The 26,097-nt window shown below is 34.9% G+C and overlaps 2 protein-coding genes and 1 long non-coding RNA gene across 3 annotated transcripts; 1 reads left to right on the top strand and 2 right to left on the bottom strand.

Moving 5' to 3' along the window:
- Window positions 1–7,883: 7,883 nt before the first annotated feature.
- On the bottom strand, window positions 7,884–9,561 carry LOC5572962. Its single transcript, XM_001654241.2, has 4 exons — window positions 9,247–9,561; window positions 8,982–9,179; window positions 8,245–8,328; window positions 7,884–8,178 (listed from the first exon to the last, which is right to left on the bottom strand). Exons 1-4 carry the CDS (start codon window positions 9,400–9,402, stop codon window positions 8,002–8,004), a joined length of 615 nt encoding a protein of 204 aa, XP_001654291.1. The 5' UTR covers window positions 9,403–9,561; the 3' UTR covers window positions 7,884–8,001.
- A 12,903-nt stretch (window positions 9,562–22,464) lies between these two features.
- LOC5572963 lies at window positions 22,465–23,743 on the bottom strand. Its single transcript, XM_001654242.2, has 3 exons — window positions 23,534–23,743; window positions 23,067–23,465; window positions 22,465–22,810 (listed from the first exon to the last, which is right to left on the bottom strand). The coding sequence occupies exons 1-3, from the start codon at window positions 23,603–23,605 to the stop codon at window positions 22,670–22,672; spliced, it is 612 nt and encodes a 203-aa protein (XP_001654292.2). The 5' UTR covers window positions 23,606–23,743; the 3' UTR covers window positions 22,465–22,669.
- A 124-nt stretch (window positions 23,744–23,867) lies between these two features.
- LOC5572964 lies at window positions 23,868–24,727 on the top strand. Its single transcript, XR_002502292.1, has 4 exons — window positions 23,868–23,989; window positions 24,055–24,246; window positions 24,305–24,391; window positions 24,458–24,727. It is a non-coding gene; the product is annotated as an uncharacterized LOC5572964 (long non-coding RNA).
- The last annotated feature ends 1,370 nt before the right edge of the window (window positions 24,728–26,097 follow it).

The following is a 26,097-nucleotide window of genomic DNA, read 5'->3' on the forward strand; positions in this document are numbered from 1 at the left end:
ATAACTGAGATCTAGCTTACCAAATTTGGTCATTTTGTATGGAAAAAAAAGTTTCAAATGTTTTATTCAATACTGTATGTGGATTGTGCGATATTTGCCAGAAAACCATTCGCCAGAAAACTATTCGCCAGAATGACATCGGCCAGAAAACCATTCGCCAGAATGTACCATTTACCAGAAAATCATTTGCCAGAATGTACCATTCGCCAGAAAGTACCATTCCCCAGAATTATTTTTCTTGCCGATCTTGATCGATTATTTCATGGTAAAATAACCCGGAATCCAAAGATGGTCGTCGCTATAGATGACCACTGCCTCTATTCACATCTTCAAGAGCACTAAATTACCACATCATTTTAAGCTTTTTGCTAAGGAACAGAGTGCAGACAATATAACACTGCTATTCTACATCTCTTGCGAGATTTTCGCCTATCAAGTATTGATACAATAATCTAAGCTGTCTCACCTATTTTCAACTTTGAGAAAATTGCATTTCCTTTAACCGCGAGCTGTTCTTCATGAGAATATTGTATTTGACAATATTGTTTTTACAACTGCCAGAAAGTTTCTCTACGAATGCTGCTTTTCAATGAGCGGTTTATTAGAGTTGTGCTACTTTCTCTCAAATATCGAAACCACGAATGAACACCAGTTCCCTAAATACCCCATTTTTGCAAGTGGTTTATTTTCCCGAAAAGTTTTTGGCACTTATAACTTTATACATTTCAAGGTGGTGTACTGTTTATATGATATCCACCCTTCTTTTTTTATCAGCGGTTTTTTAAAGTTTCACCGAACTCAGCATTTATTTTCTATTCTTTTTCGTTCTTTCTAGTTCACCACTCTGTCACCGAAGATTGTATCCATTTTGAACTGCATCTGTTTTGATACCGTCTATAAACCACGTTGTCGTTTAATGGGGTAGAGGGGGTTGTTCTGTTCAAATAACACGATCCATACAAATTTCGGTAGAATAAATGCGGGGAAAAGTGTCATTCGAGTGGCTGGCGTTCGAGGAAATGACATTCAAGGGAGCGACATTCGAATAAAAGTAGCACAATCGGTTTTTAGTGATGCCACCTCAATTGCAGTTAATGAAAAAGTATTCAAAAAAGAGTAATTGTCAAATTATCGCTATTTGATATGGTTTGAGGCAAATAAGATTTTTCCAATTCGTACAAAATATGATGTTATTATAAATTCTACAACTGCCTTATTTGCCTGAAATCTGTTGAAAGTTGTAAATAGTAAATGTAATTTTAGTTTGTGAGTGGATGCTTTAATTACTTTATTGAACAGATGTAACAAATAGTTGCAACGTATATCGAAATCTCGTAAATATGTTTAAGAAGCAACACAACTTTCAAGAACAGCTTATGATGTGAAGAAGGGAGAATCCCATTTGAAGTTTTCTAAGCCATAATTCCCTAATACAATTTACATTTAAAAAAAAAAACATTTTAAATGAAACTGAAAATTCAGAAACGGAATTTACTATTACTATTAAATCAAACGGAATTTACTATTAACTATAACATATTTTATATATAATAGCTGCAATTTACATCGTAATCTCGTAAATATTTAATGAACAAATCCTTAAGAAGCAACAAAACTTTAAAGAACAGCTTATGATGAAAAGAAGGGAGAATCTCTTGTGTAGTCTTCCAAACCATAATTTTCTGCACAAGTTTTATTTAAAAAAAAAACCCTTACTTTATTATCAGTCAATATCAAATATCAAATCTTTACGTCAATAAGCAGTATCTTTCATACATAGTAGAGCAGCTTTAATTGAATGGAATTGTTATTTTATTCTACGTTCTTCTTCTTTTTTCTAGTTCTAGTTCCGGGGGGAGATTAGGCACTGTCTGTTCAATTCATATTGGTAAAGTTACAAACGAATGCCTGAGAAGTCGATATTTTTTCAACCGTACGAAAGTCATTTTACCTAGTCCAAGAATTAGAATACTGGAACCACATTACAAAAAACGGATATTCGATACTTACTATGTCAACTGGTCCTCAAGAGACCAAAATCAAACAAAATTTGTTAACGCTCTGGCTCGGTTATTTCACCTACAATTTTAAACATGAATTATCTGAAAAAAAAAAATAAAATCTAAGGTATGGTCCATTCTGGGGAATGGTACTTTCTGGCGAACGGTTTTCTGGCGAAAGGTACATTCTGGCAAATGATTTTCTGGCATATGGTACTTTCAGGCGGATGTCATTCTGGCGAATAGTTTTCTGGCGAATGGTTTTCTGGCAAATATCGCACAATCTGTATGTGTAGTCGGTCTAAGCTAAGCTAACAAAAAAAAAAGAGTTGTGAAATTATTTGAATATTGCCAGGCTCATCTTCTGTGATAGGTGAATTGAAGAAAAATACAAAATGTACACATTTTTGTGTGTACTCATCAAATGAGACCCAGGGATTTGATGGTTGTAAAATAATTCAATTTTCCGCACATTTTTCAAAGTCTTAAAAAATGAGTTATAGCCAAAAATAAAATCATTTTGATTTTAAAGCTACGAAAAATTACACAGAAATCCGAAGTGCACTTCGTCTTAAGTCGGGATTGAACATAACGATCGCCTGGTTTTGAATATATTCCTATGTTCCTCGAGGATCGAAATTCCCCATATAACATTTGTTTGACTGTGATTTCGCTTGTAGCCAATTAAAGATAAAAAAACTAAAATATGTTCCATACAATGCCATGAATGAACCCGTTAGCGCCCAAGATATCTCACAATTGTGCTTAAATTCTGAAATTGTTATGAATATTAACGTTCCCATAAAATAAACACAGTTTGAACAAAAAAATAATAAAAATAATATCTATGGTGTGGATAAAAAAAAACTTAAAAGTGTGTCGTCGATATCTGACATCTCCATAGAATTACTTTTGCATTTTATTGAGACAAAATTAATGCTATTTGATCTTTTAGAAACAGTAAGCGTTGTAAAAAATATTTTCGGTTGGAAACGTTCCACTCTTGAATATATTTGTGCAGTAATATGATTTTTTTGATCACACTCTAAATTGATTTCAATTGAAAATGACGAAAATCTCACATGTTTATACTATTTACCAATAAATCATATTTTCTTCCATTTCTTAGCGAATAATGAAATTGTATTTGTATTTTTTGTCATAGATTGTGTTTTAGTTTTTAACTGGTAATAATTGTCAAACAAGAATGAGTTATTGGGATCTTTTTTTATGTTGATACCATCCAATTATTTAAATAAATAAAACAAAGGCTTGTAAATTTATAACATCAAATAGCCAATAGAAGTCCATTGGAAATTTATTTTACTAGAGTAACAAAAGAAGTATTTTCAAAACTGTTTGTTTTGAAACCAAAATTCAATGCGACGACTCGTGAATTCGTTATTGTCTAGACTTCAACAATTGATGCATTGTCGAAATAATAAATGTAATTACCATTAAAATAACCCAGAAAACCAGAAGTCGCATAACAGTTTACGAACTGAGTCGTTTATTCATACGAATTACATCACACCCGCACTGAATGGTGGATGAAATCGTTTCATTGATGAGCTTCATCGTATAAAACACTATTTTATGAGTTCACATGTGCATTTCGTTTCGTCCCGTATACTCGTACAAAGTAAGTCGGATCAATCCGTAGCAGCTGTCAAATCAACATTGTTATCATAAATTAGGTCGTATAAGAGTACATATTAGTTCGCCATAAAATCAACACATTCGCATTGCATGATGATTTTCATCATATAAAATATGCACGCATAGCGCCTCCACTTTTGTACGTATAAGACCTTTTCGCGACATCTTATAGGTGAAACTTTGCACATAAAAGCATCGCATAACGCAAAAGGTGATTTCGTTATTCGTACATTCTGGTTGTCTGGAAAATTAACAGGCAAACAGTTTAAAACAAAAAAGATTTAAGTAGTTTTTAGGTACTAGCAATTTTGAGTGTTTTTCAAAATTTCTATTTCGGCTCAAACATATTTTCTAGACTTTAGACTAGACTTGAATGTCATCGCTAGTCCTTGAAGGACTTACTAGCAAATAATTTAAAACAATGAGGTTTTCCTCATTTTTTAAACAAATTGAATTTTGAGTGTAATCTGAAATGTTCATTTTACTCAAAACATGTTAACCAAACTTCTATAAGCACAGAAATAGAAAAAAAATGTAATCGCTTTGAATTTCGATGTATATGCTCAAAATTTGGGCTTCTTATAGGTTTTCAAGCAAAATGGATTTTGAATGTAATTAAAAATTACTCTTTCTGCTCAAATTTAATCATTGTTCTTGTACAATCAAATTAATTACCAAGAACTACATGTCATTGCTTTGCAACTAGATTTATGGAAATAAAGTTATACAAAATAAGTTTTTTCAATGGTTATATTTGGTAAAGTAAATTGTGTGTGTTTTCATAAATAACTTCTTCTTCTTCTTGGCATTAACGTCCCCACTGGGACAGAGCCGGCTACTCAGCTTAGAGTTCTTATGAGCACTTCCACAGTTATTAACTGAGAGCTTTCTTAGCCTAAGTTGCCATTTTCGCATTCGTATATCGTGTGGCAGGTACGATGATACTCTATGCCCAGGGAAGTCAAGGAAATTTCCATTACGAAAAGATCCTGGACCGACCGGGAATCGAACCCGGGCACCTTCAGCATGGCTTTGCTTTATAGCCGCGGACTCTAACCGCTCGGCTAAGGAAGGCCCAATAAAATTTTCATAAATGACTATTTCTCATAAAGATGGTCACTGAATTTCTACAAGTAAGTTCAAGCCAAAAAAAAAAATGTCATTAGAAACAAGATTATAACAGAATGTGTTCCCTTGATATGATTTTTTATATCATCAGTTGTTATAAAACATGTACCGTTAGTAGTTAAAATAACAACAATTTTAACAAAATTTGCACCAAACAAAATTAAAATATAACAAATCCTAAAAACAAAATTATTACAGAATGTGTTGCAAGGATGTTAAAAAACAATACAATTTTTGCAAATTATGTTACTGTTTATGACATCGGATGTTATTTGCAACAAGCTTATAAATGCGATGTAAAAAGTAGAACAAATATTGTTATCAATGTGTTACTGAAAATATAACAAATTGAGAACAAAGCCATCTTGATAACAAAACTATATCAACTTCTGTTAACTACTGCTGATAGAAATGTGTTATAATTTTGTTATGTGGTTCTGGTCGGGTAGGGTTCCTCGTAAATTTTTGGTAAACAATGTTTTATGTGTAATAATATCATCGCTATGAATTTTGTTTCACATGCAAACAGATTGGAAACCTAAAGTGTCTCGTAGTTTTCTGATTCAAACTAATTTTGAGTGTAATCAATAATTTATATTTCTACCCAAAAAATGTTCACTGCCAATGAAACTACATGTTATCACTTTGAATTTTGTTCTATAAGCAAACAGTTTCACATTAAGCGTATTTAATATTATTTTCACTGAAATAAATTTTGAGTGTAACCAAAAAATTCTAAACGATTTCACTGCACCTCTACTACTAATTTCTTGTCGAAAAAAAAACTATGTGTCATTGCTTTGAATTTCGTTTTATTGTCGAATGTATTTTCCAAAATACTTGGAAGTGTCCATTGCCAAATAACTTTGGATAGACGCTTTTATTTCGCGACAATTAAAATGGACGATGATTTTGAACGATGCTCGAAATAATGTTCGTATTCACTTTGAAAACAACTGAGATATACATTGTCAAAATTGGATTTTCAGTATTTCAGGGGGTTGGATGTGCTGGTATAAGGTATATTTGGCCATGCTGTCGCGTCACCTGGTGTGTGAATTCCGAAATATAATGTCCACTGAGTGTTAGATATCAGGTCTATGACCAAGTTCTCCAAACATGATATCATTATATTTTGTATCATATCAAGTTATTTGCGCAAATCACTGTCCTCAAAATAAGACGCTGGGCGTTAACGGGTTAAGGTCTCTTTAACCCCACGTTTCTCAACAGGGGGTCCGCGGACCCCCGACCATGCAAAAAGCACGCTAAAACGAACACCTCACAGCGAGCCGTTTTTCGCCGTTACAAAGGTTGAGAAGCAGTGCAGTTAATAACCTGATTTATATTTGTGGTACATATGTGCAAAAATAGATGACCAATAATCAGTATCGACGCAAATTCTGAAAATAGGATTTTTTTTTTGAGACATTGACATCTTGTGGAAAAAATGTGAAAACATATTGAAATACAAAAATAGTGTAGCGATTTGAATATTTTTTATGGTAAAAGATTGAAGCTGCTTAGAGTGTCCATCTCTGGACAAAAAATCCAGGGATTAGACAAATTTCCTGGATTACCCGGTTCATGGGATACAAGCTCTTACTTCCTGGAAATCCCGAAATAAACGAAATATTTAACGAAAACCACGAAATTTTAAAGCAAAACAATGACATTTTTCTCAGACCCAAGCTTAATTCAATAAAATAAAAAAATATCATAAAAGGGAGGTAATAAACAGGTAACTTATTTCATAAAAAGACCGAACGACCAAATAAGTAAAAACATATTTTTATTTGTCATGCTGTAAAGGTTATTTCTAGCGTTTCTCTTCAACATTTTTATAAACCGTTTTTAAGAACCTATGCCAAAAAGCGAATTTGAAAGTACACCTAAACTTCAGTCGATAATTTTCATAAATTATCTTTTTGGATGATCCACTACAATACTTTCAATGATCCTAAAACGTTTATTTTGTTCTTTTAAATGTTGATGAGTTTTTAAATGTCTGTAGAAAAATGTTTTAATGTTACGACTTGAATGTTTGTCACACTTTCGATTATATTACATATAATGAATTTAAAAAAAAAAATGGTTTTTTTCATATAATTCATCAGAATAAAGCAGTCAAACATAAAATATAACATGTCTTTTTATATTTCATTGCAAAGCAATCTTTTGTTGTAATATTATTAATATTTCAACAGAAATACTAGTTTTATTGAAAATCTGAAAAATATCGGGATTTCCCGGACAAGCCTCAATTTTTGTCCCGAATCCCTGGACAAGCAAAACAACCGGGAAATGGACACTTTCAAGCTACTCTTAGAGGAGTTAACTATACTCATAAAGATTTCACGTGGTTTATAATGAGTGCTTCATGAGTTTTGAGTCAATGATTTTGATCTAAAACCGCCAGAGGTAGGCCCAGATTTTGGAAGTATCTTGCAGCTTCGAATTGCCGGACGTTTCGAAAGTCGGACACTCGCCTTTTCCGTACTGTATTATGTATTCCGATTTTTTTTTGCTTTAAATCCATGGTTTTGGCGTCTTATGCATTATTAGTTCATAAAAGTTGACAAAATATTGATTTTTAGGTAAAGTAAGGCCAGTATCCGAGATTCGAAGCGTTCGGGTAAATCGAATCAACGCGGTAGTTTGATTTTGTAACTTATTCATCTGTTTCTAATAGAACTGAGCGTCTTTTCCTTAGAAGAAAGCCTCTTTTGCTTAGAAGAAAACCAAGCTGTCTGGATTCGATTCCCAAATAGTTCAGGATCTGTGCCTTCCTCTTCTTTTCCTATGTGAATGATTTTCATAGTCGCAACACACAATTATTGTGTTATATGCACTAAGAAGAAGTTAATTTTTCTTCTACTAAAAACACTTTTAAGTGGTACTTGGTAAAAGAACAAAGTAATTAACTTTCATTAAGAGTGGTGATAATTTGATGTCATACGACGAAATATATAATCAATTCAGACTTTGGCATATCAATTCATTCAATTTTTTTTCAGAATAAATTATTTGGCTTACATGATTGATCCCAACCCATCATCGCCTTAAAATTTCTCCAATTAGACAACAAAATACACCTTTTCATTACCTATAATTAGTAACCTTAGCTTTATTATTCGTATCATAATATAGATCGTATGTTGTGTTTTTGATCAAGTAAAACCATTACATGCAAGACTTTCATTCTTAAAAATAATTATTCCTTCTTCATCTGTGCTGCAATGGCTTCGGTCGTATCTAGAAGCACCCCACCCATAACAGTGTTGGTCTTCCGCAGTAGCCGTCTCAGTTTGAACAGTAAATCAACGTTCACCACTTTACCCTCAGCGATGTAAAATTTGCAGACTTCATTGTATGCCGTGATGGCGTCCAACTGAAAAATAACAAAATAACGGATTAGCAATCGGATGTTAGAGCTCTGTCAATTCGAATCAATTACTTCCGGTGACGTCTTTCCTTCGTCATCTTTCTTGTGCGCTTCCTCGTAGTGCTCGGCGAATTCTTCGTTGTTCAATGGCTCTTCCTAAAATAAGACAATTGCTGATGAGACAAAGAAAGTCGCGAGTACTAAAAATAGGCGATTAACTTCATTTCGATTAAATCAAGTTCATTGTTTTGCGATCGTTAAATGTTCGAGTTTGGGTCGCGCCATATTTTTACACAGCAAAAACTAAATTGTAATATCACGTCGTTTTCGCTGAGCAAATTGTTGTAATAACATGTACAGTATTGGATAATACATTTGTACTTTTTAGATTGATGGATGGTCAACTTTAGAAGACTAGTTCTGGGTTATTATTGAAGCGATTTGAAAGAAATTATCACAGGTCTTCAGATTTAACTTGAATTCTGTATATTCAGACGAAATGTACAAATTTGCTAAAGACATTTTTTAGGTAGGGCTTTTATATGTTGAGATACATTTCATTTAAATCGGTCTAGCTTACCAAACTTGACCATTTCGAATGGAAAACCGAAATAGTTACAAATGTATTGTCCAATGCTGTAAAAAAGGCGTAATTGATCAATTTACGTCGTTCCATCTATTTTTTTTAGATTTTTCGAATGCAATTTCACGCATTAATCACAACACGAGTGATGTGCATAAAAAATATGTGGTATCACAAAATATTTTTTGCTGTGCAATGAGGATGCTTAAAATTAGGAAACACCTACATCACAACACTTAATGTGCTTGTAAAGGTAATCGTCACGCGGCAATTCGTTTTGAATGAACCGTAACAGCAAAGTTACAAGTGTCTCCCTCAACGGATTGGTACGTGCCATGTAAAGGGTTTTCTGCTGATCTCTGTTCTCCACCAAATCGTCAAACCGGGCTAGGAAATTATCTGTCTCCCGAATGAACTCGTGCAGCTACAATGAATCGGTTGACGTACATTAATATCACTCCACTGTAATCTAATTGCACATAAAACCTTACTAAAACGAATTTAGATTTGGCCTTTTCCTTTGATTTGGGCGCCGGTTGTGGCGCTGGTGGTGCCTCCTCTTCCGAAGATTCCTCTTCCTCTGCATCTTCCTGTCCAGAGATTTCCTCCTCGTTTGCTGGCACTTCCTGATTTTCTGAACCAGCCATCTTTTTTTAAATCCAAGTGCGTGGATTCTAACTTTTCTCTTTTGGGTCAGTAATATTGACCAAACTCGGAGATAACTTCAGCTCACACCTAGCACTTGGACGGGAATGATTTGGGGGGTTGGATCCGAAGGCCACAAAGGCTCAACTGCTAATGCGCAAGCGATTCCTCAAAATCCTCAACCACATGGCAGTTATGATCGGATCGGATCGCAAAGGACACGATCACTTACGATGAGATGAGGAACAGTGTCTGTGTTACGAGTGCTCAAAAACAAGTCGATAATAAATTACATAATGTAGGGTTTTGATTCGAAGGACAAAATGAGCTAAAATGCTCCCCGAGGGCATAACGCTTTCGCTTCATTTCGTCCCATTTGTTTACACACATTTTGTTTGTTTTATATGGACGCAAAATAGATACAAATTTGTGCAGTACTTGTTGAAGAACGTTTCAGATAATTGAAACTGAAGCGACGACGGTTTGAAAATAATCTTATTTTAGGCGGACAAGGTTTAAGCCTTCGCTCACCGTTTACATAGCAGTAATTTATCGAGTACCATGCGCCTCCTTTGTGTCATTCCTCCATGGAAGTAAGCAATGGAAGTTCATTCAACGCTCAAAGCGATAAATCCCAACAGGCATTTTGCCTCATAACAAAAATCGTTTTGTCATGTAGTTTCCCGGTACGAATATGTAACACAGTTTGAATTCTTTATTACATCGTGATAATTTCGATTTGACTTAAGATCAGATCTTGGGTCAGTTATTTAAAAGAATGAACTGCTCAAGAACGACAGGTATACCTAAAAATCCTTATAATTTGCGATAAATTACACCATATACTTAGTCCCGTCTTGCTCTTCTCTCCCCTACGGACCAAAACAAAGCTCATCTAGTTGAACACATTTTATAACAATGTTTTCGCTTCAATTTTTCGTAGCACTCTCGTGTTGTGCGTACGCAAATTATTTCTGCTAATGGAATTCTTGAAATCACCTAAAGCAATAAAACATTACCTCTCAGAGCTACTTCTTGTACTTATTGGTCCCTCTTAAAACCTTATTTGAGGCACGTCCCTCGTTTGTTTTTGTTAGACCCGTTATGGTAATAATCCTTCTTGGACACAGTCTTGGGAAAAAAAATCTTATAGAAGGTTATGTCAACGTCAAGTTATTCACTGAATTTAGTTGCTAACAGGAACAAAAATATTAATGAATCTCTGAATTCGTAGCTTCTTTTCAAACAAAAAATGGGATTTAAAACTGTCACTAAACGTTTTCTTCCAAGCGTAAAATGAATAATGTTGAAATTTGCATCGAAATGAGCAAATAGTTCGATTCTCTAAACCAAGGAGAATGGGCGAATTTGGTCCGTATGATGTAAACCAGTGTTTCCTAAACTTTTTTGACTTTCGCCCCCTTGAGACCAATATTTTTTGGAATCGCCCTCCCTGATTTATATTAGGCGTTATACTACGTTCAAGTTTTGATCATAAGTATCCCGATAATTGATCAATTTAGAGGTGATTGACTGCTAATCATAAGGCTTTAATTAAAAACGCAAAAAATTACTTTCATATCCATGAAAGAGTCATGCAATATCTATCATATGTTTTTATTGTTTTGCACCAACCAATCTATTATACTGGCTACTGTGCGATCTTCGAAACCGTTTTGGCCCACTTTCTACTCTTTTGTCTTAGATTCTGATGTTTCTAAAATTGTTGAAATATATTTTTATAATGTTTGATAATACATTTTTTGATCGTTCTGAAAACAGGCAATCCAAAATGTAGGTACAATTTTATTTTTTTTCCAATTTTTACCAAAGTATAACGTAAAAACGAGTTTTTTTATTCAGTACAATTCAGATTTTTCCTGAAGCTTCAATGCATGCAATTCGATGTTACTCAGACATTTTATACAAGCCTTTTCTTTAGTATGGTGATTTACGTATGTGACATTTAGTGGTTTTATCACTGGAACTCTTTTGTTTGCCATCGAAATTACCCAATTTTTTTATAAAATTTAGATAGTTTTGGTTATGAAGTTTTTTGTACTACAAATACTGAGGAACAATAGTAACCCAATATGTCTTATGCTAAAGATCTTCTACAAAAAAGTCACCACACTTTAATTTGGATTTTGACATAAATTTCAGATACTGCCTAAACTTCTCACATATTTTCTTCTTTCAGAATATAATAACTGTCAATTTTGGCAACAACTAAAAACAAATAGATTTCAATGATAATCGTTAAGCATTATCCATCATAATTTAAAAACGAGCACACATGAGGTACATACAAGTACAACCGAAATAGTTAGGTCAGATGTATCACTCTATGATATTTTATTAAACTATAAGTGTCTCTTCTAAACATTCCAAGGTATTTTGGTGTTTTTCAATTGCTCGCTTAACAATTTTTCGCCCTCTTTCTAGCTTTTTCGCCCCCCAAAATCAATTATGAGCAATTCTCGCTGAAACCAGGCCGCCATCGGCACCCATCGTTAGAATTCCAATTTTATGTCACTGATCGCTAGTTTTCGATAAAACTTAAGGGTGGTCCTTTCTGTTTTCTCAAATTGGTGGACCCCTCGTACGCCAGCTAGCTGAACAGTTTGCGAAAATTCCCATTTTTTGATAAATCTTGGGTATTTCTTCACGGGATATGTCTCATATTTCGCTTGGAACACATAGCAAACTTAGTGGCATCGTATAGAGAAAGGATATAGCTTTCATTTAAACTTGAAAAAATTTTGGCGGCCATTTTGAATTTGGCCGCCATCTTGAATTTTGTTAGAAAAATCGATTTTTCACCATTAGCGCACCGCTAGTTTTGAATTCTGAGATCACCATCCGAAAGCTGAGGAAAAATTGCGTAGGATAGGCTACAGAAACTAGGTGAGCAATGGTATTTACCCTATCAAATGAACGATTTTCTAAATCATGTTATACGATTTTGACGTATACGGCGAGTGCAATCAATACAAACATCATTTTTTGTACAACAAAGAAACAAGTTTTCTACCTTTGGTGTTTTATTCGAGTCGAGTAAAGAATAAGAATATTATTTTTAGTGAAAAAATCTGGCCACCATTTTGGGTTTTGACGCCATCTTGATTTTAGGTAGTAGAATTAATTTTTCACCTTGATAGCACTCAGCATGTCGAATTTAGAGGATACCAATAACAAAGGTTACGTATACTCTGCTTCTTATTATTCTTCATTTGACTGACGTTACGTCCCTACTGGAACCGAGCCTGATACTCAGCTTTATTTGTTATAAATCCAGGTTACTAAACAGGAATTTTCTTTTTTAATGCGATTTCTGACAACAGAATAATTCTTCGACATATCTTTGAATTCAGTAATAATGAATAAATAAATTCAATAAATGAAAACCGTCAAAAAACATTGATTGTATTAAACAAACATAGTTTAATAGTGGAAGTTTATAGATTGCGTGTCGGGACATTAGTAAGCCTTGTGGTAATATCTGTAGTTCTAACGTAAAACATTGACAGAAATGCATTAATTTATAATGAAAGTCTTAAATTTTGAAGCAAAAAACTTCCTTGATTTTCTAAGTCATAAAGTATCGTTTTTAGTACCGCCCAACATGCATGTGAAAAATAGCGAAATTGAATTATGAGAAGCAGGTTTTGTTCTAATGTGTACGTAATGCAAAAAGGCAGGCGTATAATTTCGAGGCTAGAAAAACTGGCGGCCATCTTGGCTTTCGACGCCATCTTGGTTTTTAGCAGTTGCATGATTTTTTACCATCTCAATGCTCATCATGTTGAATTATAAGGCCTCCGTTAAAAAAAAACAATCAGATTCTATCTTTCTTATCTTATCTCAGCTGTTCAACTGATTGTTCATTTGTATCAATGGTTTTAGACCAAATAAATGAAAGAAATAATGCTATTTTACAACTCGAAGATATGCAGAAGAATCATTCAGGTAGCATAAAAGCGTTAAAAAATCCTATTTGATCATTTGTTTTTAAAACTAGTAAAGCTGAAGGGCTGGCTCTGTTCTAGTAGGGACGTAGAGTGAGGAAAAAAAGAACAAGAAGAAGAATAAGTGTAACAGTAGCATTGAAATTCAACATGTTGAGTGCTAACAAGGTAAAAACTCATTCTACTACTTAAAACCAAGAAGGCGTCAAAATCCAAGATGGCCGCCAGATTTTTTCACTCAAATTAATACTCCCATTCTTCATCTGTCTCAAATAATACACCAACGATTGAAAACTTGTTTCTTTAATGTACAAAAAAATATGTTTGCATTGATTGCACTCGCCGTATACGTCAAAATAGTAGAACATGATTTAGAAAATCGTTCATATCATAGGGTAAATACCTTTGCTCACCTAGTTTTTGTAGCCTATCTTACGCAATTTTTTCTCAGCTTTCGGATGGTGATCTCAGAATTCAAAACTAGCGGTGCGCTAATGGTGAAAAATCGATTTTTCTAACAAAATTCAAGATGGCGGCCAAATTCAAAATGGCCGCCAAAATTGTTTCAAGTTTAAATGAAAGCTATATCCTTTCTCTATACGATGCCACTAAGTTTGCTATGTGTTCCAAGCGAAATATGAGACATATCCCGTGAAGAAATACTCAAGATTTATCAAAAAATGAGTTTTTTCGCAAACTGTTCAGCTAGCTGGCGTACGAGGGGTCCACCAATTTGAGAAAACAGAAAGGACCACCCTTAAGTTTTATCGAAAACTAGCGATCAGTGACATAAAATTGGAATTCTAACGATGGGTGCCGATGGCGGCCTGGTTTCAGCGAGAATTGCTCTTATACAAATTTTCGCCCCCCCTGAACTTGAAAATCGTCCCCAGGGGAATTCGCCCACTTTGGAAATCACTGATGTAAACTAATGGTTTATATCTCATTCGAAAGATCTCGCGAATATGTCTAAATAGTGGTTAAAAATATTCATCCTGGAGAACAAATTTAGATTCATTTGTAAAATTACATTTAGGATAGCACCGGTTTTGTCCAGTCTAAGAGCAAACATTTTCAAAAAAAAATATGTGGAAACCCCAATATGAACCGCAAATACGCCAAATGTAAGGCAAATTATGAAAAAAAAAATATCGGAACTGAGCATAAACTGGTCAATGTAGGCCACCAGAACCAGTTTCGGCCATAGTCCACTGGTCGGGTATGAAACCTCAATTTTTTAAACCTCTTTCCCTATATATCCAAATTGAGAGCGGTGTCAAGGATTTTTCACATAGATTTGAATATAAAATACTTGTGAATATTTTTGAGCAGAAGCCAAAATTTTTGATCACACTTAAAATTGATTTCATGTACTAAACTATGAACACATCTAGTTTTAACCTCTTACAGGTAAATCAAAATTTATAGCAAAGACATGTAATTTTTCTACATAAATTGGTTTGTATAAGCCCATCAACTTAGTCAAACAATCAACCAATCAACCCTCTTTTTTTTCACTAAAAATTACAAAAACCTTACTTTTAACAATTGTCTATTTTCTGTAAATCTAACTTTAACTGTAAGGAAACGGTGCTAAAAATTAGCGTTACACAGATTTTAAAACTCGTCATTCGATTTCAAATTTTCTTTCACTGTCATAAAGCTTGACTATTCAACTAATAAATAAAAATATTCAACAAGTAGTAATTTTTGGATTGAATTTGCTTATAGAAGTTAAGTGAACATGTCTGAGAAAAAGTAGAAATTTTCTTAAAACATTTCAAATTTATTCAACCTAAGAAACTACGCTACTACCCGATTTCATGAGCTTGTTTGCCTGAAAATCTAAATTCAAGGCGAAGGCACGTAGCTTTTTCGAAATAAACTTACTTTTAGAAGTTAGGAGAACATGTTAGAGCAAAAATATATATTTTTGATTACACTCAAAATTTATCTACCCCAGAGACTACGTAAAACCCTAATTCATGAACTTATATGCTTGTGAATAAAAATTCAAAGCGATACCGGTTTGACCACATTTAATCTGAACACTTTTTAATTTGTACCCCGCTAATTTGCACATCGTTCAGATTAAAAATGGTTCAAACGTCATTTCGCTCATGGAACGGAGTCAAGTGGAATGGAATGCTGTGGAACGGAACGGAGAATCAAAACAAAACAGTGAAAGAGGTAACCAGAAACACGTTTCTAGGGTGACTAGATGTTCAAATTAAAAATGAACCCCGATGGTTTGCATGAGGTACCGTTAAAATTAACGGGGGTGCACTGTAGTATGTTACTTTTTTCAACATTAAATTGTTGTGAAGCAAATTTATTTGAGAAGTTATACAAATTTGTGATTACACTCGGAAATTATTACTCAAGAAACTACGTAAAAATTGTTTTCTCAAAACCAAAATGATTGTGGAATTTGAGTTAATATATAAGATAGGTAATAGAAATTTTTGATTACATTCAAAATTTATGTAACCTAAGAAACTAAGAAAAATCCTGTTTCATGAGCCTGTTTGCATATAAAGCAAAATTCAAAGAGATGACACTAAGTATTTTCGAAATTAATTTCTTTATAGCAGTTAAGTAAACATGTTTGAGGAAATAAACACGTTTTCTAATTACACTCAAAAATGATTTTACTTAAATACTATGAACATCTCAATTGTGTGCCTTATCCTGAAATTAAAATCTAAAGCCATATGCAGTTTGTTGACATTGAAATGATTGTAGAAGCCAATTGAACATGTTTAAGGAAAAATAAAAAGTTTTATTACACTCAAAATTTATTTCACTTTAAACTGTGATATTCATAATTCTTAGGTCAAATAATTTTTGTGTGTGGTTATAAATTCTTTTTTTCTTAAACATGTTCAATTAACTGCTTAAATAAAATTTATCTTGGAAAAACTCAACTTTTGATTTTCATTTACAGTCTGATGAATTATTGTTGTTCTTAGTTTCCTGGATAATATAAATTTTGAGTATAATAAAAAAATGCTATTTTTACTCAATAATGTTCACTTGACTTCTACAATCAATTTAATGGCAAAAATACCTACATATCATCGCCTAAGTTTTAGATTCATAGTCTTCAGGTGTAATAAATTTTGACCGTCATCAAAAATTTTAACCTAAACTCAAATATGTTATACAACTTTTCTTGGTAAACTTATAACGAAAAAATATGATTTACTGGCAAGGATGGAAAAAGATCGTCTCTACCGACAAAAAAAACAAAGTATTTGAATGGTCTAAGAGGGCCGTCGTTCTTACAGCAGCATGATTTGAACAGCTCACTACGCGCACGTAGAACAGATATATGAAGCATCCGATGCACTGTTTGTCGTGGGACAAAGAGTTTATCGGATGTTGTTACAAGTCGCGATCAACTTTAATCATGCCGCAATCGCGCTATTATTATTCACTCAAACAATTTTCGAAAGATTTCGGAATTACAAACAGCATGTCCGGACTTGAATCAATAAGTAAAAGTAGAAAAATCTTCAAAACAATAGAACTTTGATTCGTGAACAATTAATCGCTAGCCCACACGCAACACGATTCATTTTTCGGGGAGCGTAGTTTGTTGTGATGGCTTAACGACAAAAGATTAATCGTTGTTGCTTTGATCGCAGGATAAAGAAAACCGCGAAGCATCATGTATTGCTGTTTGCATTTGAGGAGCAAATCTTGACTAAACGTCCTCCAAATGCGGTAACACAAAACAATCAAAGGACACCTAGCAACGATTAAATAAATCACCGCCGCCCTAGCAAGATAAATCGATTTTTGACATCGCATTTCTTGTAAAAAATCTTACCGCGTTTGGTGTTCCCGCATTTGATATTTGCATTTCAAATGCACACAGCAGTATTTTGTCATGATCACTAGATTTCCATCCTTGTTTACAGGCAAACAGGCTTCGAATTATGATTTATAGGCCAACAAGCTCAAGATTGGTGGTTTGTTTTAGTTTCTTCTTCTTCTTCTTTCTGGCGTACGTCCCGACTGGGACAAAGCCTGCTTCTCAGATTAGTGTTCTTATGAGCACTTCCACAGTTATTAACTGAGAGCTTTCTTTGCCGATTGACCATTTTTGCATGTGTATATCGTGTGGCAGGTACGAAGATATTCTATGCCCTGGGAATCGAGAAAATTTCCTTGACGAAAAGATCCTCGACCAGCGGGATTCGAACCCACGACCCTCAGCATGGTCATACTGAATAGCTGCGCGTTTACCGCTTCGGCTATCTGGGCCCCGTCTTAGTTTCTTATATGGAATAAATTTTAGGTGCAAAAAAAATCACATTTAACATAACAAACAAGATCAAACTATCCATGCTGTTTATGACCTTATATGTCTGAATTCCAGGTAAAATTTATGATTTATACAAATGTCATCATAGGGGTCCAGATAGCCGTAGCGGTAAACGCGCAGCTATTCAGCAAGATCAAGCTGAGGGTCGTGGGTTCGAATCCTACCGGTCGAAGATCTTTTCGGGTTGGGCATAAAGTATCTTCGTATCTGCCACACAATATACGCATGCAAAAATGGTCATTGGCATAGTAAACTCTCAATTAATAACTGTGGAAGTGATCATAAGAACACTAAGCTGAGTAGCAGGCTCTGTCCCAGTGGAGTCGCAATGCCAGAAAGAAGAGAAGAACAAATGTCATCGTGTCAGACGACATTCACTTGACAGTTTTTTGTGTTTTACGATGTTCATTCTACCGCTCGTGACGGTAGCGAATGAATGCAGAAAAATAAAATGATTGCTGACCATGGTAACGAAACGAACGTCGCGCATAAGTGTCGAATGTTTACAGCACTAAGTGCATTATTAGGTATAGAATGTATGGAAATGAAAAAATGCATTTTGGTCATATTAGCGCTAACGTCGACTATGCGAACAATGGCAGTCTAGCTCAGGCCCTTCGATTCCAGTAAGGATGCCGCCAATCGTGTTCAGTATTTCCGAATATGGAGCATTAAGACAGGAGATCTTAAACTCCATTGGATAAATCTAACTTGCAAGAAAGAAACTGACGCCGGAAACTCTTGGAGATCACAAACCATTTCTTAAACACCCTGAAGAGAAGAGGCATAATGGTTTTACTTATGGAGTCAACTGATGCTTAGCTTTAGCTTAGACTGACTACACATATCAATGGTTGCTATGGACCTATGCACGGGTTCATTATTTGACGTTTGAGCGGTGCCGTGTTATTTATGTGGTCTTGGCAACGAATGAATTTGGCACCGCTCAAACGTCAAATTAGTGAACTCGTGCATCGGTCCATTCCGTGTTTGACCGAAATCAGTGAATATGCACAAAGAATCAACTAGAAGTTCGGCTGGGATTGGTCATAATCTTCTTCAGTGTACATAATTCAATGCCTCTATTTATACAGGGTCAATAACGGCGCCGGCCACGTCCTTGCAGTCAGGTGGGAGTGGGGGGAGGAATGTTAGTGTGTATCCTTTGTTATTTGGAGACCGTGTTTTCCTCTGCATCTCCACAAAGGTTACTGGGAGGGATGGTTGTTAATGGGGAGGATCGTTGGGTCACAGGTTTCACTTTGATAAGCGATTAGACCATAATAAACGATTATTTGAGGGGCCCAGATAGCCGTAGCGGTAAACTCGCAGCTATTCAGCATGACCATGCTGAGGGTCGTGGGTTCGAATCCCACTGGTCGAGGATCTTTTCAAAATTTTCTCGATTCCCAGGGCATAGAGTATAATCGTACCTGCCACACAATATACACATGCAAAAATGGTCATTCGGCAAAGAAAGCTCTCAGTTAATAACTATGGAAATGCTCATAAGAACACTAATCTGAGAAGCAGGATTTGTCCCAGTTGGGACGTAACGCCAGAAAGAAGAAGAAGAAACAATTATTTGTGAGCTATAAATATACTTTGAAAAATTTTCAAATATGAGAAAATAATGTCGTTACTTGAAGTGACGAACCATTCAAAGTTTGTTGAAGAAATAGCTAAAAGCAACATTACTACAGCTTTTTGGATATTTTACTCAAATTGAACAAAAAAAATCGATTAGCTGGACCATCACATAATATTCTTTTGACGACACTTACAGTGGCGATGGCGAACCATTCAAAGCCTTTTGAATAAAATGAACGTTTTGCAAGTCTACACTTCTAGCACAGACAAACAGACCGAACCATTCAAAGCTTTTTTTTATTTATAAAAATAAAGGATAGGGATTTTATATAAAAAATATAAAACAAAAAAGTTGTGAATAACAGTTCATGCCGACACTTGCAGTGACGAACCATTCATAGTTTGTTGAAAAATCATATTTATGTAACAATTAAATGTGCGGTCATACATATTTTACAGATTTGAAAAAAAAGCATGAAACGAGCTCACCAATTGATCCTTCATCCTTGATTGAGCAGCCACAATCCACTTTCAGCTTCAGTCGTTTGCTCGGCCATATAAAAGCATTCAGAAAAATAACGGCGCGCGACCCGAGGAAAAACAAACTAAAATTACTCGGGCTATTCCATGCACTCCAAAGAAAGCGCAACCCGAGAAAAAAAAACTGACGACTTCTCGGGCTTTCTCGACGCACTGCCCGGCAGAAAAGAACGCGTCATCCGAGAGGGAAAAAAATACTGACGACTTCTCGGGCGTTCTCGACGCACTCTTTACTTATGGAGTCAACTGATAAGATATAAAATGAAATAAAATAATTTACTTCATTTCCCCCAGTTCAATAAATGAAATTGAAAAAGATAACCCAATTTGGCATTGGTCGGGAAGGACTTCTTAAGAATCACTTTAACCTTTGCGTCCCTGACCAATTATTTCAACCAAATTTTCGTGATTTTTTGGTACTAGGAAGTTCAGTCGGGCAATCGGTTACGGATTTATACGGATGTTTCACGGACATTTGGTTGTAAACATAGGTCAGGGACGCAAAAGTATACAAAAGTTATGTACCGTCAAGCTACCATTCACCGTGCATTTAAGAAAAAATTGCACTTCAAAAAATTATATAACTTTTCCAAATAATTTGAATCGAACTAGAATACCACAACCTAGCGTGCAATTATATAATAATTCAGGGAAAAATCTAAAACTAGTGATGCATAACAAAAATTACTCGAAAATTATGTTTGAAAATGTCATGTTAAGGTCGCCTCGTACCGTTCTATGTCACCATTTACCGTGCACGCTGGTGCACCATTCACCGTGCGTATAGTTTTCGTCATGATTTAATTTTGTATCCTGAAAAAACGTTGTTGATGGAGCAACTATGTTGCTAGTAGTGTGCGCACTAATTTTTAAGAGTATTCATATCTTCATTTACAATAAAAACCATAAAAATTTTAAAAATTGGCTAAATAATTATTTTTCATTAAAATCGTTATAAGAGATTTGACTGTATTGTCCAAACCATTCCATGTTCGCTCTAAAACTAAATATGAAGTAGTTTAATGACCACATAACAAACAATTAAATATTACCGAATGATTTCATTAATTTTACACTAATGCACGGTAATAGGAACCATATATATTGAAAGGGATCCATTCACCGTGCATTTGGGTTTCGACTGAAAAACAATAAAAAATTCTAATTTGCATAAAATGTCATTGTTCATACGATGAAATACATCTTACTGAAAGTATCCACAATGAAAACTAGCTTAAATTTTGAAAAATTTCATACTCTATCGTTAAAATGAAAGATGTGATTTTTTGGCATTTCTACTAGGAGTGTTGAAAAATCTCATTATCAAACAGAATTCACATGATTTTGACTACATAAACTAGGTTTTTCAAAATGCTTTGTGACAAGAACTACTTCGTTTCATCAGTTTTATCTTATTTTGCTGACAAAAGAATAATTTGTGAAAATTGTATGAATATTCTGTATGAATTTGTATATGTGCACGGTAAATGGAGGCCGCACGGTGACTGGTGACTTAACGGTAAATAATGTTAAAGCTTTAGAAAAAGCAAAACTTATGTTCGATGAATTATGACGTATGACGTGGGAACATTTACCGAAGCCTGAAGTGAGGCCATGGTATCAAACATTGCCGAAAGGATGCTGAATGCATGATTTGCGGAGGTTCTTCTCGCGCTAACGACGTATGTCCTTTAATACTAAAAAAACGTATGTGCAAATTGCGGCGGCAATCATTAGTCTAGCTTTGAAATTGCCCTCAACGCATAGGGTTTTGTCCTCACACACACTGATGCAGGTAACACTGCGGAACACGTTTTTGTCTCCAGCATCAAAATACCTCTATTTACTTGATTAAGGGTTGCTGAATCCATTGTCGTTTACAGAAATATCATAGCACGTCTAGTTTTTGAGATATTGGTTGTTGATAATGAAAAAAATGACTATTTCAGCCAACTTGCATGCAAGTTTGCCAGCTTGTAAGGCAATATATTTGCTTAATTTGCCACAGAATTCAAACTTTATGTGTATAAAAATACTTATCATCGAAGTTTGTAATACTTTTGACGCGAAAAAGTTATTTTTTGATGGTTTAGAAAAGTATTGTATTTTGCCATATAAGAGAAACGAAAAATTTTGTATGGAGACTGCAAGTATGTTGAAAAAATCGGTTTAATCTAAATTTAATCGTGAAATTTCAACCGAAATATATCTAAAACGAAAGTTTAAGTCCTCTTTTGCATGCTTGGTGGATAAGATCACAAAAAAGTTTGATAAAATATACTTCAAATTTTAGGTAAACATCAATAAAACCAATGTTTTATACAACTTGGGCGACCTGCAGCTAAAAATTGAGACGTGATGGGAAATTTCTGAGAACGGCATCAGATTCAGCAACCCCAAATCTACTAGAGACACATAATTTGATCCTTGAGACACGCAAAAATGTCATATTTGTTGCGCTGTGTAATCAATATTGTCAACAAAATTTTAATAATGACTTGATTTGGTTAGGATGATAGTGTTGCATACACAAACACAGAACACCCAAATTTAAGAAATGAATGAAATGTTTGGAAACAGCTTTCAGTGCGAATTTCACGAATTTCTTTACTTTCTTGAGTAAAACAGCATACTTAGCATAAACATCGAGTTTATTTTAGATTATAGCCAAACAAATTCAACGTTATCAGCTTGTAACAATATATATCTTAATCTCATATTATGATAAATTAAACACATGTACAGTAGAGTAACAAGAATGACATTTAAATTATCCAGATTTAAAATAACTAAATCTTCAATTCTTTTTTCCCTCTCCAAATTCCGCTGCACAACCCGTCAATACCGTATAACGGGGATGATTTTCCTCAAAATTTTCAGCAAATGAAAACTTAGCGCTCCGTTGCAGCTGATTCCGCTTCGAACGAACTCGTCTAGCTCGTGCCGGAAGACACACATCTTCAGTATCGATGCTTTCATCTAAAAATATAAACAACGGGTAAGAAATGGATAGCGTCGCAATTGTTTGTCCTTGGCGATTTTGCATTAGTAGACAGGTAGCATTCTTACTGCTACAGTCGATATTAAATATTTCGATATCGAGTTATAGAATCATACTAAAAGTTGATTTTCATGACTACCTGAATGATCCCTTGGACCACAGTTGCACTGTTATTGTGTTCTGTAACTTGATAGTCTCTATAATATCGAGCTATGGACAGTTGACTGTACTTACCTCGCACGTGTTTGCCTCAAATAGATAGTGCTTTTCGTGCTCGGCATGATAATGTAAGCGAAGCATGTTCAACGTTTTGAACTGTTGTCCGCAACAGTCGAGGGGCAACTTCTTGTAGCCTTTTACGAGAATTCCGTACTCTGGGATGTGAAGTTCCTTTTCTTGCTTGGGTGCCTTCTTTTTCGGCGGAGGAGCTCCAAAGCCTCCAAATGGGTCAGGTTCATTTTCCGGTTTTGCCTCACGCCATTCGACTTTGGTGAACTCCGAAAGGATCTGGATGATCCTGAAACGAATCTCCCCCAGGTAGTAGGAGAAAAACGTCCCAAACAGATCTTTGTGCAGAACGGTGTGATCGAAGTCCGTGTTGAACTGCTTGGCGTGTTGGACGGTCTTCTGGAGCTATTCGATATTGGACATGGACGATTAATTTGATTTTATGGCTGATAGTTGTGTCCGATTCTTTGTACCTTTTCCCATTCTTGAGCTTCCTGCTCCGACTCGAAGGAGGGCCGCAAGAAGAAATCTTTCATAGTCAACATGTTGGATCGAACTGTAGATCAAAACTGCCTAGATCATCGAAGAGTTCTAGTTTTTAGCATCACATGATCGGATGAGATCTATAGTTGTATGTATTGCATGCATGTGAAGCTGTTCATGTTGCCGATACCGATAGGATGCAACCATATCTATCAAACCGTTATAATGTTGCATTTTGTCGGTAGTGTATTGGTTAGACAAACAGCCTCCTAGAAGAAAACGGCGATCGGCATTCAGCTCGTTGCTTCCTATCTCGATTAGTTCTTCCGAGGTTAATGCACAACGCGGAAGTAATTGAAGATCGTTAGCAATCCTGATCGGTTTCTGGCTCATTCGAGAAAATGGTCGTAAATCAACAAGCTCCTAGTCCTGCGCAATAAGATATGGTACGGTGATGCTTTCTGGGTTTTTTACAATGTAAAATTTCCTATAATTTCCTATCATTTTCCAGCTTAATGAGTTAATAAAGGAATCGAAGGAATTTATCGCCGCGTATGACACCATTGTGTTGCATAAAGAGCTGTACCGAAATGTTTTAATATTCTCATTGAGCTGTTTGCGGGAAAAACTCGTGGAACTAATTCAAAAATTTAGCAAGTTACCAAAAGAAGACAACAAAACTCCAGAAATCGATTGTTGTGGAGTAAGTATCCGATAGCAAATATTTAAACAGAAGAATATAAAATGATCGTATGCTGCAGGTTTCGTACAACAAATATGACTGCTTTAAAGAACACTATGAACAAGTTCACAATAGAAAGGCACTTCAATCAGCTTCGTTGTGCGAGGTACGTACAATTGTATAATATATCTCTTTGCTGCTAATTATAATGTAACATTTTAAACTATTGCAGCTGAAAATGTCGTTGACAAAAATATCCTTCTTTGAGCGTAGGATCCGGGGGTATCTTAAGGGCGGCGAAATATCAAGCTGTGAAATGATAATGAATTTGAAGAAAATTCTGAAGAAAATCGACATGTCACTAGTGTTTTAACCCTTTCTTTCCTGTTACTACATAAACGAGTTTATTATAAGGCATTCAATGAGCATTGATTAAATTAGGCTAAATTAAACAAGATAATAAAATATTGTTCTTCAAAAGTTCCACTCTTGCAACAATTAATCATGAGAGTAATCTAATAAGCAATATCAATTCTTTGTCTGTGTTTTGTGATCGATATGACTCCAGAGCTCTTTGAAGGGCAGTAACTTTTTTGTTAGTGGACCGATTTGTGATTTGTTTGTGCGTTCCCGCGAGTTTTTAATTTCAATTATCTTGAAAATAGTTTTCTAGAGTACTTTTCATAAAAATAGTACGTTGTCTGTGCCTTGGGTTCATATTGATCCCAAATTAAAATCGCGATAACTTTGCAAAATTTAGACGGATTTTCGATTTTTCTGCAGTTTTAGAAATAAATTATTGAATTTTACAAAAAAAAAAAGAATACCGTGTTGATTTGAAGTGTCCAGATGCCTGTAATCCCGGAAACCGGCTTAAAATCTCCCAAGCATTCCTTTTCCGACAACTTTCATACATAGAAAATGTAGAAAACATCTAAATTACAGATTCCAGGCGAAAAAAAAAATATTCGAAAAACACCGTTAAAAGCCAATATCCGACTTTCGAAGCGTCCAGCAATTCGATGCAGCACGGTATAATAAAATTTAAAAGGAAGGATGTTCATCGCGTGGAGGATTTATTATGAAAAATGATTCAAAAGCAGCGAGTTGTTGAAACATTTGGACGCTTGTATCTCACAGACAGTTAGGGATTCTTTCTACTTCGTCGTAAGCGCTATTATTCGTCGTATCAAACATAAAATGTTCCACTACGGCGGATATTCCAACTTACCGGCAACATAGATTCATTTTTCAAGTGTAATGTTGTTTCAAGTGTAATGTGGTTTGTACAATTGTACACCAAAAATGCAATGAAACTACGGTATTTAGATAAATAACTTCAGTTCAATTATCCCATTTGCACTTTTACACCGAAATCGCATGTTCGAACACGATTTGAGAGAAATGCCACACGCCGTAAAGGTTCAATAATTCACGAAAATTTTATGGAATATCCTCAACGACCACGTATAATTGAGAATGAAAACAAAGTTCAATCCGTCGTACACTCAGAAACACAAGTAGTCAAAGAATTACTAAATTTGAGTTATTTATGAGTATTTTCTATCTTCTGGTTCAATGTGAAATTCAAATCTCTAGAAGCAGACAAGTCAAAAAGTTCGCTGGCCGAAACACAAAATACCGACACTTTTACGGCAGACAGACATACATACATACATTTATAAACTTATATTTACAGATAAATACACACGAATTTTCATCAAAAATTGCCCAAATCCCAAAAAAGCAGCTTTTGCAAAACTAAGTGAAAATGTGAAATGTTGGTGACTTTTTTCGCACGTCTGATCGAGGTTTTGCTAAACTTGAAGATAATATGTGAATTTGGGGTTATTTGTAAATTTCTCTGCAAGC

The sequence above is a fragment of the Aedes aegypti genome, chromosome 3 (assembly GCF_002204515.2).
Source record: "Aedes aegypti strain LVP_AGWG chromosome 3, AaegL5.0 Primary Assembly, whole genome shotgun sequence".
Lineage (NCBI taxonomy): Eukaryota > Metazoa > Arthropoda > Insecta > Diptera > Culicidae > Aedes > Aedes aegypti.